This window comes from Silurus aristotelis (assembly GCF_946808225.1).
Source record: "Silurus aristotelis genome assembly, chromosome: 16".
NCBI classification, from domain to species: Eukaryota; Metazoa; Chordata; class Actinopteri; order Siluriformes; family Siluridae; genus Silurus; species Silurus aristotelis.
Window position 1 is genome coordinate 18,433,600 of NC_139589.1, and position 16,519 is coordinate 18,450,118.

The window sequence follows — 16,519 nt, forward strand, 5'->3', positions numbered from 1 at the left end:
CTCCTTATCCGCATTACAGGTTTTCTCGATCCGCATGACCAATCAATCAAATCGTGGCAACGCTGTTGTGTAAAAAAACCTCCAAAAACACGCGCATGTACATTCTCATTTAATAATGCACATGTACATAAAAAAAATTTCAAGCTTGTTAATATATTGCCGGCATATTGGTTTTCGTTTATCTCCATCATCGGTTATCTCAACGCTTTTTGGCGTCCCCTAGGCCCTCAACATAACCGAGTTCCACTGTAACCCCATGAATAATTCTACCGTTGCACAACTGCAGAACACAAACACACACATACACAATACATGCCTTTCATGTATACATTGCACACGTTCAATTTATATATGCACATATTTTTCCTTTCCTTGTAATTTATGTTTAGTATTTTCTTAATGTCCTTCATGTCACAAAGAAAAAAACCTTCACTGTATGGTATGGTGTAAACAGGGCCATGTATTAGGCATTAAAAAAAGGAAACGTTTTTAAATAGAAACAGCAATTGCAGCTATGGCCAAAGAAGAAAAAGAAGAAGAGCTGGTCCTTTTATATATTTTTTCTTTTTTTTAGTGTTGACCTAAGTTCAAGTTTAATTAATATGGACATGTAGTAAATATATACAAATACTGATAACAGGTTTTGTATAAATAAAAAGGAGAGAAATTATATTTGTTTCAAGTGCTTTTTATTTATTTTGAAAGTTAGAGGGAACGAGGCAGGGGGGCCTACAAAATAAATTTTGCCTAGGGCCTCCAAATGTCTAGAACCGACCCTGGGTGTCCTGTAACTGTGCCAATAAATTCTTAAATCTTGAATCATAGTTCATAATTTGATATCGATTTTATTAGTACAGATGTCTATCATGTCTTTAGTAAACAGATATACTATATGGACACAAGTATTGGGACATCTGACTTTTCTAGCCCTATGTGCTAGTATTCCCTTCACTTGGAAACTTAAACCTGTTCCAACATGACAATGTCCCTGTGCACATAGCAAACTCCATGAAGACAGGTTTGCATGGGGTGGAGTAAAAGATCTAGTGTAACCTACAATAGAGCTCTAACCTCAACCTTATTGAACACCTTTGGGATGAATTGGAACGCTGACTGCACCCCAGGCATTTACAAACTATATAAGTACCTGACTTTACAAACGCTCTTTTAGGTGAATGAGCCCAATTGTCCACAACCACACGCCAAAATCTAGTGGAACATCTTCCCAGAAGAATGGAGGTTATTTTAACAGCAAGTATATATTCTAAATGTGGAATGGTATGTTCAAAAGATCACATATAAATCTTATGATCAGGTTTCCACTAACTTTTGTCCATATAGTGTACATGATTTTACCTTTGTGAGTAATAATGGAATCATGGATACAAATTAAACGCATTGGTATAAGGTATAAGTCTTGGAATAAACTTTGTTAGTGAAATAAAAGAAGTGGAAACAATTTAGTTTGGTAGAGGAATATAAGCTCTATTTTTGTTTTTCTATTTGCACCCAGTTGGTGTTTCTGTGGGCAGAAATTCATGCATCTGTGCAGTACAACAGGGGGTGTGGCACTGGAAATTGGCCAGTGTAGTGGAAATTTCAAATACATTATATATTAGATCCCAGCACCACCAAATTATCACTGCTGGGCCTTGAGCAAGGTCCTTAACTGTTCTTTAATAGCTCAGCTGTAAGTTGCTATAGATAAGGGTGTCTTTTAAATGGCAGAAAGGTAAATATCTTCTAAATGCTGTTAATGTAGTGTAAACTAGATCACTATACGTTTTTTTGCCTAGTCCATTTCCAGGCCACGAAGTCACGTCAAGCCAAAAACCTTTTTTTGTCATTCCAGCCTTATATAGCTGATGCAGTACACAGTGAAATGGGTTCTCCAGAACCCTAGTGCTACATAAAACAACATAGAGCTACATCACTCCACACATCATAGAGCTACATACCAGAAGATACAGTAGAGCTAAGTACTATAGTAAGTTGTCCCAGCCACATAAAGTGCATTATGTGCAACCCAGTGCAGACAAAACACAGTGCAAACAGACAATACAAGACACTGTAGGATAGAAACACAAAACAAAATATCACAAACCAATATACCTACTGTATAATAACCAAAACATGACTGGGTATTTGATAGATGTTTAACCAAAAACTATGTAAATATTCAAATCTCAGTATTTCTATAGAAAGCTTAAACACAGTTTGAATTTTTTTTGTGGCCCAGTGTGTGCACACGTGTGAAATAGTATTGCTGCGTTGCTCTATCTCTCACACAAGCACACACAGACACACAGACACAGACACAGACACAGACACAGACACACACACACACACACACACACACACACACACACACACACACACACACACACACACACACACACACACACACACACAGCCATATGTAGGTCAGCTCTCAAATGGCAGACTGTGTTGTGATGTCATTAAAACTGGTCATGTAGGACACTGAGCATGGATTTCAACATGCTGGGATTTATCGGAGTCTCCTGACTACTTGTGAAGACTTGCTTAGGAACAAATAAGGTATACTTAAATGCACAGTGTTATATTTTGTGTATATATGTGTGTGTCTGTGTGTGTGTCTGCGGGTGGATGAAAAATAGAACGTTTGCATCATTTATCAAAGCAAGTTACAGCATCAGCATCTGAGAAATAATGTATAGAAATATACTGTACATATTTCTGGATTGCACTCAACCATGAAAAGGGTGTGTGTGTGTGTGTGTGTGTGTGTGTGTGTGTGTGTGTGTGTGTGTGTGTGTGTGTGTGTGTGTGTGTTGTTATGCAATTTAAGCTCAGGTGAAATGAGCTGTATCCTAATACTGAGATATAAAGTGTCTGTAAGCTCAAGAATGACAATAAATCATGCACTTGTTCTATATTCATAGATTTGATGCACATGCTAAAATAAGTGTTATCTCTATTAGAGACAAACACACACACACACACACACACACACACACACACACACACACACACACACACACACATGCACAAAATATAATAAAATAAAATCCTTCCTACCAGCCTCAATAGTCTTTATATGTTTGCAGGTTATCAAAACCTAGTGAAGGCTTTGGTCTTGCTGTAGAATTACAAATGCTGAAATTCAAAAAGATTGATAAAAAAAAATTGGAGCAACTTATCCAACAGCACTGGAGCTTTTGGCCTATAGAGTTTATATAAACAGTGCAAAAAAAGTTTGAGCTGACAGAAAGTCTATGACAATACAAATAAGAATTCTCTGCACCTGCGTCGAGCAGAAAAGCATTTTAGAATGCACAACATGCTACATTTTGAAAAGCAGAAAAGCAGAAGTCCACACTGGGTTTCATTCCTGAGAGCCAAAAAGAAACAAGGCTATAAAGGGTACAAGCTGACCTGAAAACTGATCGGTAAAGATCAATCTTTTTTCAGTATTGATAAACATATGGTATCAAAATATTCCATTGCATTCCACTGCATTGTACAAAGTATGTGAATATCTGTGACTGTGCATATTTTCCGGTTGTCTGTAGCTAAGCACATAAGGTCCAGACCAAACAAGGGTAGGGTATCACAGGAAAGAAGGATAGTCAACAGAAGTATGACATCTCTAACTGAACCCTAACCCTCAACTTTGGACATTGTGTCTGTGTCCTGTTATTATATCCAGTCAAAGAACTGAAAACTAGACATCCATATTGTGCATTTCTTGTTTAAGTACTTAATCACAGGTGTCAAATGAAAGCCTATGGGCCAAAAAAAAAAAAAAAAAAGCCTTCTACCTTATTTCACACACCCTGTGAAAACTTATGGAAAATAATATTGAAATGGCCCCAGGGTGCTGCACTACCCAGCATGTTCACATCAGAACAGTATTAGCATGATATAATGATCGACTCCAAATTTCATAATTCATTTACGTGGGCACAACAGCACTGACACGTAGCATTCTTCTTCTTCTCCACCCCCATTCACTTACAAAGAAACTTTGATTAGAGAACATAGACAGTTTTAGAGATATAGAAAGCTGAGGAACCTGTGTATTGCTAGCAGTAGTATTAGTAGTAGTAATGCTATTTAAAATAAATTAAATAGAAACTGCTGCTTATATTATGAGGTGTATTAAACATTTAAAATGCATCAATTTAACTTACTCTTTGTCTTGAATCTGAAGAGACTGCTGTTATTTTAAATGCTTCTGAGAATCATGCATCAATAAGCTAGCACACTATTATACAGCTAACAGACATGGAGCAAATACTTTCTGATTCATCTTCATTCAAGTAGCCATGCCTGGGTTAAGGGTGATATGGGTAGAAATTGGTTATAAACTCCTTAATGTGAAGATCGAGTAGTTTTAAAGAGTGATTCGTTAATTTTCAACTGCATGAGCAAAGCAAAAAAATATCCATAGGTTATGTACACAAAACAGAATTGAGTAGTTCCTCTTATGAGTCCTCTGGTCCGAGGCGTTCGTTCTTTGTTACTTGACTTCCATAGATGCTATGCTATGCAGTGGACTATGATGTTTGCGGATGATATTGTGATTTGTTGTGAGAGTAGGCAGCAGGTTGAGAAGAGCCTGGAGAGGTAGAGATACACGCTGGAGAGAAGGGGAATGAAAGTCAGTAGGTGTAAGAGAGTACATGTGTGTGACTAAGATAGAGGGCAGTGGTACAGTTGCAGGGAGGAGAGGTGGTGAATGTGGATGAGTTTAAGTAATAGCGGTCAACAGTGCAAAGTAATGGACAGTGTGTTAGAGAAGTGAAGAAAAGAGTGCAGGCAGGGTGGAGTGGGTGGGGAAGAGTGATAGCAGGAGTGATTTGTGATAGAAAAGGATCTGCAAGAGTGAAAGGGAAAGTTTATAGGACTGTTATGAGACCTGAGATGTTGTATGGTTTAGAGACAGTGGCGTTGACTAAAAGACAGGAGGTGGAGCTGGAGAAAAAATGGCTAAAGATTCTGAGATTTTCATTGGGTATGATGATAATGGACAAGATTAGAAATTAGTTCATGAGATGGACCACATATGTAGGACGTTTTGGAGACAAGGTGAGGAAGGCCCGATTGAGATGGTTTGGACATGTGCAGAGGAGAGACATGGGGTATATCGGTAGAAGAATGCTACCAATAGAGCTGCCAGAAAGGAAGAAAAGAGAAAGGCCAAGGAGGAGGTTTATGGATGTGGTGAGGGAAGACATGCAGGTAGTTTGTTTAAAAGAGGCAGATGTAGAGGACAGCTGGGGTATGGAGACGGTTGATCCACTTTAGCGAACTCTAACGGGAGCGGCCAAAAGAAGACGAAGACTACCAAAGACCCCATGCAGTACATTACACATGAAACAGAATTGAGAAGTTTATTTTGTTAGTCTTCTGGTCTGAGTCCTTTGTCATATTGTCAGGTGACTCCAATAATAATAATAATAATAATAATAATAATAATAATAATAATAGAAATAATAATAATAACAACAATAATGCAGGTATCGGCTTATTGAAAATGTAACATTTTATTTTATTTCTGGTAAAATGAATGAGATGAACCTTAAGGATGGGAAACTGCAGAAAACCCCTTCAGGTAGACCAGAACCTTTCTGTCAACCAAAAACAGAAATCTTAGGGGTTGGTTTGGCATAGGTTTAAAATCTAGCCAAAATCTCTATTTCTGCTGATGCTAAGAAAAATTTGGCACCAACAGCATCTATGGACCCAACCTGCCATGTGCCAACAGCAGACTCTGGAGAATGTGGTGTAATAGTGCAGGGAATGATTTCTTGCCACATTTTGGGCTGTTAATACCAAGCCACCATCATTGAAAACCTCAGACTACTTGAGTATTGTTGCTAGATATATACAACCCTTAGTGGCTACAATTAACCCATCTTCTAATGGCTACTTCCAGCACGATAATGCACCATGTCAAAAAGCAGAAATTTAAATTTGGGATCTGGTATAAAGTGCACCTTGGAATTGCAATTATTTTTAATTGTCAGCATAATTATAATTCAATAATCTTATAGAATCCATGCCACAAAGTTTTGTGGTAGTGTTAGAAAAAGAATGTCATTATAAGTATTAGTACAGGATTCTTAATAAAGCTCAGGGAGTGTACATATCACATTAAATGCAGCCTTTCTAGGATAATCTGCCATTTTGAATTCATTCATTTTCAAATGTGCAAGTTTGTACTCTAATGAAACAAATCTTTAGTATAGACTAACATTTCATAATATATTAAAACAAGTATTTACAGTACAATTGATTGCCCCTAAAAAGCATTAAAATGAACAGTTTAATAACCTGCTCCTAATTTCCCTATCTGTTTATTATCTGTTTTACTAAATCTTTCCAAAAATTGCTTGAAGGCTTAAATTTGGATTATTTCATTGTTAGTCAGTGGTAAGAAAACGGGTGAGAGAATTTCTCTTACCTGGCAGGCACCTCTATGTTGGAGATCGCGTAGAAGTACTTCAGCAGGTTGTCCCTCTGCACATATGTTCCTCCAAGCGCTGGCTTTAGCAGACGCAGACGCAGATCGGTGAAGGTAAAGAAGTCACGAAGGCCCTTGTTGTTCTCAAAACGAGCCCATAGACTGTCCATGTCACGCAGCCGGTGCCCAGCAAAGGTGGTAAATCGGGTCCGTGTCTCAAAGCGAACTACCTTATCGCCTTTGGCACCCACCCAGCGTGAATAGAGTTCGGTGCAGATGACACGTGTTGCGTTGGACGGTGTGAGGTCGCGTGCCCGCTGTGGCACCATTCCAAACACCTCCGGACAGTCATCGGCATAGAACTGGTATGGCTGCCAGGTGTGCCCGTAGTCCAGCGACTTCTCCAGTGCCATGGCTGTAGGCCGACCGTATTCAAAGGTTATCTCAATGTCGTCAGTCAGCTCCAGGCTCTTGTTCCATGACAGTGTTATGTTGGCCAGCAGCGGCTCAGGGTAGCGGCGCCATGTCTGAGTCTGCCAATACGTGACAAGGCCACCACGCTCACGGTCCTGCATTAACTGGGGTGGGTGTGCCAGGTCTGGGTTGGAAGCGTCGCACTCATCGCTGCACAGGTATGGGTTCTCCTGTGGAATATATTGAAATATATTAAGGTTAATATGTATGTATGTATCTATAGCTCTCGTAGAAAGCAGGCAAATATGAAGTAAATAATAAGTAATTATTACTGCATTTTAAAGGTTACAGAGTGTGTCTGCTGAGTGTTCACAAACGGTATAAACAAATAGGATCCCAAAGAGAGCACATTTGAATGAAATACACACAAAAAAAGTACAATGGGATTTAGTGCCCCATAAACCATCAAGAAAAAACTATATAATAATGATTTAATAAAAATGTTCTATCATATTATGCTTAGCTATGTGTGAGACTACAGGAGACAGTGATAATAATATTTACTGTGCTGGCAGTCTTTCAGATATAGAGGAAGCAAGCATACAGAAACACCTTTCTTGAGTTCTACCTTACATTTAAGGCATTTGGCAGACGCCCTAATCCAGAGAGACTTACAACTGAGCAGGGGAGGGTTAAGGACCTTGCTCAAGGGCCCAGCAGTGGCAGCTTGGTGGTGGTGGGATTTGAACCTGTGACCTTCCAATCCAAAGTCCAATGCCTTAACCACTGAGCTAGCACCTCCCCTACCAGCTCCCGCTACCAGCTCCCTAACTAGTAGAGGTCATCATCATTGACATTTTTATGCATGTATGTGCCAACATCAACTCCCTGCCATTTCTTCTTGATAACACTGATGTCAAACAGATATATTGTGTCTACAATCTTCTGATGAAAGGCTGTGTAATGACCCATTCAAAACTATAATCATCGAAAATCACGATAAGAAGGTGATTAGGCAATTATCATGAAAACTACACCATTGCTATAATTAGTTAAATGCAGAAAGTACCGCCTGGCTGTCTGTGACTTTTGGGGTTCTTGCACCAGCTGTTCTGGGTTATGCTGCCTCTTGGGCTTCATGTGACTTGTTCAGAGCTTGTGCTCCTTCCTTTCATTATAAGGGACAAGTGTGCCTCATTAGGGGAGGACATGGCTTTTTTAAATCAGAAATCTCAGGCCATGTGGGAGAAAGATGACATATCTGAAGACTGGATCTCAAGACAAATGACTCTAACCTTGGGGTTAGGGGTATTTTAGGTTGTGATTATGCTTCTGTTTGCACATTGAGTAAATACAATGTTAAACCCTTTGGCTTTGAATACAATAAATTGTAACCCAAGTATTGTTTGTGAAATGAGTGCTGGTGGGTTCCAGACTAGTGCCTAGTATCATTTAATATAAAGAGAAATGCAAATATAATCAAGTAAAGGCCTGTATTTAATTTTCCTGTTCTTGCCAACTAGATTATAAAAAAACTTTTAAATTGGCTTATTGGCACTGCGTGAACACGCGAGTACATACATTCTGGAGCTTACACTAAGATAGAAATCGTTCCCTGTTAATCAAATGTCACCTTCTTTCATTGCCAAGCATTGTTTTGTAAGTAACACCAACATGTTTAATTTGGCCAGCTAAAAACAGACTCAAATATATTTACTTTACCATAGTCATTAAGGGTAGGATTTTCTGTTTTTACACCATTACTCTAATGGACCTGTTATATTTGATATCTGAAGCCTGTCATTACATGTTTATTTTAGCAGTTCTTCACTGACTGAAACCTGAGTTTGATTTGCTTCAGGCAAATGTTTTTATTCTTTTGCGGAGTTCGTTGTTCAGATGCAGTCTGAATCTTGTTAGCTGATCACTCTTTATTCTTTATTTAATTTACATAAAAAGCAGCACTGCTTGCCAAACTGAAAATATTCACGGTATCTTTTAACATGGTGTGTACATTATTTATTTTCGGTAGTAAATAGTTTATTAATCGATAGTATTAGTTAAAGTATTGCATAGAATAGTAAAACACAGTATAGCAAAGCATATAATATAATAGTATAGTATAGTATAGTATAGTATAGTATAGTATAGTATAGTATAGTATAGTATAGTATAGTCAAGTTTATTTCTATAGCGCTTTTCACAATGGATATTGTCTCAAAGCAGCTTCACAGAATTTAAGAATTAAGGTGAATGATGTGTATTTATCCCTGATGAGCAAGCCTGGGTGACTGTGGCAAGAAAAAAACTCCCTTAGATGTTATAAGCAAGAAACCTTGAGAGGAACCAGACTCAAAAGAGGCACATATCCTCATTTGGTTGATATAAAGAGTATGATTATAATTCTTTAAAACAATACAAAACACTGGAGCGTGAGAACTAACATGAGCACTGGAATGTTTGGTTGTAAGTAATGTCTTTACATGCCAGAGCCTTTAAACACTCAAAGAGGTCTAATGTCCAAGCACTACATGAAGTGGAATCCAAAGTAGTAAAGTATAATATAGTTTAATAAAGGATTGTATTGCGTTTGAAGGAATAATATAGAATAATATTGCATAGAATAGTATAGAATAATAAAGGATAGCATAGCATAGTATCATATAGCACTGTATTGTATAGAACAGCATTGTATCACACAGCATAATATAGAATAGTATAGTTTAGTATAGTATTGCACAGCATAACATAGTATAGTATAGTATAGTATAGTATAGTATAGTATAGTATAGTATAGTATAGTATAGTATAGCACAGCATAATATCCACCACTGGATACTATACTATTCCTTATTGCAATTCGTTACTGTACTTCAGTAACTTTTTTTGCGTCTGTACTTTACTGAAGTATTTCTATTTTGGAAGTGTTTACCCTAAATTCACTACATTTCAAAATCGAATATTTTGAAATTTGATTGCCGCTTTACAGTTCTGATTTTAACTTGCCACAACACCTGTGGCCTTATTTGCACAATATCTTTTATATTCTATTTTTTAATTAGCTGAAAAGATTTTGGGCTTATGATCCTTTAAATAAATATCAATCAATGTTTGACTAATTTACATCATTCTTGTAATAGATTGGTGAGCTAATAGTAAAACTACAAGAGTCTTTTCACATAAACTTATAATAAATCTATAATAAATCATAGTACATGGGTTACATAAGTACATTTGACGGAAAATACTTTTATACTTTTACTAAAGTGAAAGTTTTAAGAGAGCATGCTTACTTTAACTAGACTAATATTTTGGCTAATGTATCTCTACTTTAACTTAAGTACATGGTTTGTGTACTTTGTCCAACATTGATAGTATCACAAAGCATAATATTGAATAATATAGTGTAGTATCTCACAGTATAGTTTAGGATTGTATAGTATAGTATAGAATAGTATAGTTTTGTATAGTATAGTTTAGTATTGCATAGCAAAATATAGTATAGTATAGTATAGTATAGTATAGTATAGTATAGTATAGTATAGTATAGTATTGTATAGTACCACACAGCATAATATAGATAAGAACGACAGATAAATGATTTGATGTGGGGAAAACACTACACTGTATGTTGATGAAACTATATGACGGTATACACACTACTGACCAAAAAGAACACTCCATTAAATACACTTTCACACTTTTAACATTTATTCTTAAGACATAATCCTTGTATACAGCTTTATGAGCTACTAAGCATGTGGTACACAGCAGTCTACAACTGCTAAAACCATTTGGTTTAAGTAAAAAAGTGTTATATGGTGATCTGATCATTGTCGTTTTTTTGTTAGTATTTTTTTATGTTAGAAACATGACTTTCCCCACTTTCCCTATTTCAAACACACACGCACACACATACACACACACACACACACACACACACACACACACACACACACACACACACACACACACACACACGCATGCACGCACGCACGCACAAAGAGTGGTATATTTATAATAGAAATTAGAAAAACATGGATAATTTCACAATAGCTCAAAAAACACAGAGCAACAATTTAAAGCACATTTAAATCTCATGCACGCATATGCAACCCCCATCCCTCATAACATCTCATAAAATAGCTTATTACAGTGCTTTGCATCTTGGGAAATAAATAATTTGGTTAAAAAAAGAGAGAAAATGAAAGATAAAACCAAGCATGCAGATAAGGAGAAAGACACAGGAAAAGAGGAGCCTGTATATTGTCTTCTATATTAAGGCTCTATATTATTTGACATTGAAAAAGAATACTCTGGAAAATATGTATATAGTAATAGATGAAACAAAAAACAGATCATGCAAAAGGACTTCAGACATTTGAAGCAAAAGTGAGTAGTAACAATTTTCCTTTTACTGCCTTGTACTCAGACATTTAAAAAATCTCTTCACTCACTCAACTTCCTCCTCCTCATGTCATCCCTCGCTCTTTCAAGTACTTGATCTCTTCCCTCCCTCCCTCTTCTCTTTCTTGCTTTCTCTGACTAACTCACACATTATTTGTTCAGGTTTTAAACCATTTTTGGTCCAAAAGTCTAGACAGCAGACAAACAGCATTTACACACGTTCGCACACACACACTACCCATCTTAACCCCTAATTCACAAGCACCCTGCAGTTGGATTAAGGCAGAGAACGTTACACAAAGAGCTTGAGTCGTTCAAATCCACTGCAAATCTGCCAGCTGACACAGATAATGGAGTCTGTCCATGTTTACGTGTACACGTGTAAGTGTATTAGTGCATTACACAGCACAGAAGCGATCTAGGCTGCATTATGTGTGTCTATGCATTTGTTTTATTGCTGGGTGGTATATCAAAATACCCTAGTTACCAAATATCAATGGCCAAATTTGTGTTTATTTGTAGTGGTATTTGAGTATATGTACGATGCAGGATGCCAGCAAATGAAGTGTATGTAATCCGTCCCTCCCTTTCACTTAGTGTCCAAGGCCCATGTAATATCACACACATACGCACACACCGCCAACTGTTTCGCCAGGTGGCCCACATCGCTAAGCCCCTGAAGCAATTATCCTCACTGGAATCCTATCCCTTCGACAACAATCGGCATGGTACTGTCAGCATGGCAGTGTGCGAATGTGTTTGTGTGCTAGTGAGACACTCAGCAGAACATTAAACACATATATTTATACCACAAACATTAGAAACAGGTTTTCACATTTTCTACTTTATGTGAAAAGTAGACCACGAACATCAATTAAAGCACAAGGATCATAGCCTTAGTGTAAAATCATTCTTTTAATTTAGATAATATTGGTGGTTGGGGGGGGCAGGGTGTTTGGGGCAATACATATTATGTCAATTTAATTATTTCAATCCACCAAACCTTTCCATTATTGCATTTTAAAAGTAATCAAAATTGAATCTGAAAATAAAATGATTAAGCAAATTTCCAAGATTAACAATTTTTACATTTGGTGTGTGTACGATCAGAATAGTTAACATTTGCATAGTTTAAATTCTTACTGTGTGATTTTAGGGATTTCTTTTTTATCTGTGACCTTTTTAGTTGCAATTCCTTACAACACTTGAATAATGGTTTTGTAGTAGTAGTAGTAGTAGTAGTAGTAGAGAGAGATAGAAAGAGAAAGAAGATAGAGAGAAGAGCAGGAGCAATTCACTTCAGATATTTAGAATTCTTGCATTTCCTTATTTGTAAAACCTACACTAATCTGTAACTTCACAGTACTCGTGCTTCCTTACATTACTGACTGTATCCTTGAACTAATACGTTGTTATTCCTGAAATACGATATTTTAAGTGGCCAGTGTGTCATATTTATTTATTGGCCTGCTAAAGATGTGTTTACATAAAGTAGGCCACATTTTATGTAAATAATTTGCATATGATATGGAAATAATAAAGTAAGAACATGTCACATGGCGGATGCTTATTCAAAAGTGACACAACATTATGACCAAATCATGAATAAGACATTGTTGATCAGCACATATGTCATTCCTGATATTTAAATTTGTGCATTCCCAAAATATGCTGATATGCAGAAATGTTTAGGTGTGCAAAATTTTCCTACAACAATACCCAATGACACTGTTTCATTTGGAAGTATCAGTGTAAAACATTTACATTTACATTTCTTTAAAAGTTACAAGAAACAGTGATTTAGCAGTCTAAATTAGCTTTAGGTAGTTCGTGTCAAAGTTTTTTACCTTTTATTTGAAATGCCCAAAATGTTTTTTTCCCCCCAAGAGTGTCACTGATAAATAGTACTATTTTAGCCTAATTTAATAATATGGCTTCCACCCTCACCTGACTTATAAAATAGCACTTGATCCAGCAGATTCGATTATTTAGCATTTTATCTTTTATATGTACAGTAAATTGTGTAAACAATTGAATGGGGCCATGTGATACTAATTCAAACTCGTAACAAATGTATCATGCTTTTTAACTTGCTATGAGTTTAAATTAATGTATTACGGTAAAAATTTTTGTTTATTCAATGTGCTTTCCTGCAATGCCCGCACATAGTTTGCAGGATAACTGAGCACTTAACTGCTATGCTTTACTTCTTCTTCTTCTTTCGGCTTCTTCCATTAGGGGTCGCCACAGTGGATCATCCGTCTCCATACCCCCCTGTCTGCTACATCTGCCTCTTTCAACCCAACTACCTGCATGTCTTCCCTCACCACATCCATAAACCTCCTCCTTGGCCTTCCTCTTTTTCTCCTTCCTGGCGGCTCCATCCTCAGCATTCTCCTACCGATATACCACATGTCTCTCCTCTGCACATGTCCAAACCATCTCAATCTCACCTCCCTCACCTTGTCTCCAAAACGTCCTACATGCGCGGTCCCTATAATAAACTCATTTCTAATCCTGTCCATCCTCGTTACTCCCAACAAAAACCTCAACTGCCATGCTTTACTAACACTCACAAATAATTTCATTTTAAAAATAAATTTTTATCAATAAAAATCTGGAGATAAGCAACGATTTAATGATCCTGTTTTCTCTGATCAAATTCATTAGAAAAAAAACTACACATTTGTGAAACGTGCTATTAAAGAATTCATTGTGTCATATTTAATCAAATTTAATATTGGCCTCGAATGGCATTCCATAGGTTTTTATATATATTTTTATATTTTTTATTTATATATATATATTTACAGCCCAAAAAAAAGTTTATGTACAATTTGGGGAAGAACCACATATGGCTATAAAGGTCTTTATAATTTTGTTTAAATTGTGTATGCTGGTGAAGTTCAAACTGTCAGACAGTAGCACTGCCAAAAGTAAAAGTCCATCAAGAATGCTCAATTCAAACAAATAATAAATAGCACTTAATATATTGTTATGCGTGCAATATATATATATATTTTTAATGATCTCCTAACTACAAACAGTAAAATCACTAAATTAATATTTAAAACTAAACTGTATATCTTATTAACTTATAAATTAGTGGTTATTTTGTTCATGACATAGAGTGACAATCTAAAAAAGGGGTTTGAGTTCAGGTAAATAAATGCTGTGATAAAACTTCCGTAATATCCACTTAAAGCATTTATAAAAGAGTTATAAAAGACTTTTATATTTGATATAAATTTTTTTAATAGCATTCCTAACAAAATTAACACAGGATAAACATTTTCTCCTCTCTTACTCTGGTTTACATCAATATCAGAAGTGGTTAAATTGCAGGGAACTGGATACAACTGCGATTATAACTCTTCACAGAAACCTTTTAGAATGCATCGGCTTTTAGGAGCCACGACTGACTGCTAAAATAATTAAGTCTGTTTTATTTGGGGTGATATAAATAGTGAAGATGCATGAAACCAGGTTGTTAGAAATGGGACATGACTTATAAGGCTGTTTATAAGGTCAGGAAAATACAATTTTTTCCCTGAGCCTGCACTTAGAAGGAGGTCTCAGGAGCCAGTCGCACAGTGGAAAAGGGATCCCACTGTGTCTGCACATTTTGATTGTCACGCCCAATTCTTACACCCCTATAGTATAACGACCCAGCTAAAATAGCAACATGCTGGAGCTAGCTAGCATTTTACACTAGGGTTGGCACGAAAATAGAGACCTGAGCGTTTCATTTAAACATTTGAACATAAAATGTAATATATAAAAATGCTCTTGTTCTGTACTTCAAACTAAATTTATAAAGATTTTGTCACATATCTCAAACTAATATGTGTGTGTTTGGAAAGTAAGAGTGTTAAAGCGTGACACTGTACGAGGAACACAATATGAATTCAGTTTATGGTTATTAGATCAATATTGTGTAGACAGCACTCTGTGGAATACACCCTCACAAGAGCTGAGTTTACTGTAAGTGAAAGAAGACACGAAAAACAGAGAAAAACGGCTTACAGATTGCAAAGAAAGACCATTTTATGGGCATCTATATTCTGAGTAGAAAATTTCTCAAGGGTTATTTGAATAGTATCACAACCCACAGCTCAAGCATGCCTGTTTCGATCCTGAGCTCCAGTTACTGTTTCACATACTCAATTCTTTAAACTGCCTCTAAGTATTAAAGTGTGTGTGATGTTCAGTAATGGACTGGAGTCTTATCCAGGGTCTATTTCTGCCTTTTGTTTAGCTTTTCCAGGATTCAATCCTACAACTATGAGCAAGATAAAGCAGTTACTGAAAATGAATTAATGAATCAAAATCTTTTGCTTTTGAAGCAAAATCAAAGGATAAGCAAGCCTGCAAACCCAACATCAAACTACATTGAATGATTACTACAATTAACTACATTAGCGGCTTTGCGTTAGAATTCTGATATCCGCTTCTTCTATTTCATTATTCAATCATACGTCATATGCGGGCATAGAAAAAGTGTTTACTTTTCTGTAAAAAGAAGCATTGCAGTCATCTCCTTAAGATAACTCAAGTCAAACTAAATTTTAAAGGGATAAATCTATTTTATTATTTAGACAAAATCACTATTTTCTTCTTACTGTGAAACTGCATAGCTGTGAGTCCTGCGGAGGCCTAAAAAGGTGCCATCACATATTTGCTTATCATGTATTACTTTTGATCATATAAAAGGCTTCATATTTTTCACACAGAACCTCTTGCATTTTACTGACATTAAATGGTTATATTGGTTAATAATGGTTTTATTGACATTAAATGCGATATGGAATAATTTTTAGTGATAAAAATGAAAAAAAAAAGTAAATGCTTCAAGGTGTACAAAAGTATGTGGACTGTGGAAATTCTCAGTAAATATATTTAGTAAACAAGTTCTAACAAAATGAATTGATTCCTGTCTTTCAAAGTAATGCAGAGGCAGACCTGAGAGTGCTTCAGGTAGAAAAGCATTGGCTCCACAATGTGAATCTAAAAGCACATACCAGATATGAGTCAAGATTTAATGATAGTGAATGTTTTATTTATTTTTTATTTTTTTATAAAAACCCTGTTAGCTGAAATGATAACGTATGATTTAAGACGTGTGCTGAACCAGTAACCTCCTTTACCTTAAAATGTGGAAAGTCAATTGGACACTTTCTCAGTCAGGATTTGTCCTTACTTCTCTCATTTAAAGAGTTCAAATCTGATTAACTGGCAACACCTGCT

At 36.3% G+C, this 16,519-nt stretch overlaps 1 protein-coding gene across 1 annotated transcript in view; it reads right to left on the minus strand.

Moving 5' to 3' along the window:
• Positions 1-16,519, minus strand: part of ntng2b (netrin g2b) — a 73,518-nt gene that overhangs the window by 42,081 nt on the left and 14,918 nt on the right. The window contains exon 3 of the mRNA XM_083564123.1: positions 6,452-7,095. Coding sequence (XP_083420249.1) covers positions 6,452-7,095 — 644 coding nt within the window. The remainder of the gene's footprint in view (positions 1-6,451; positions 7,096-16,519) is intronic.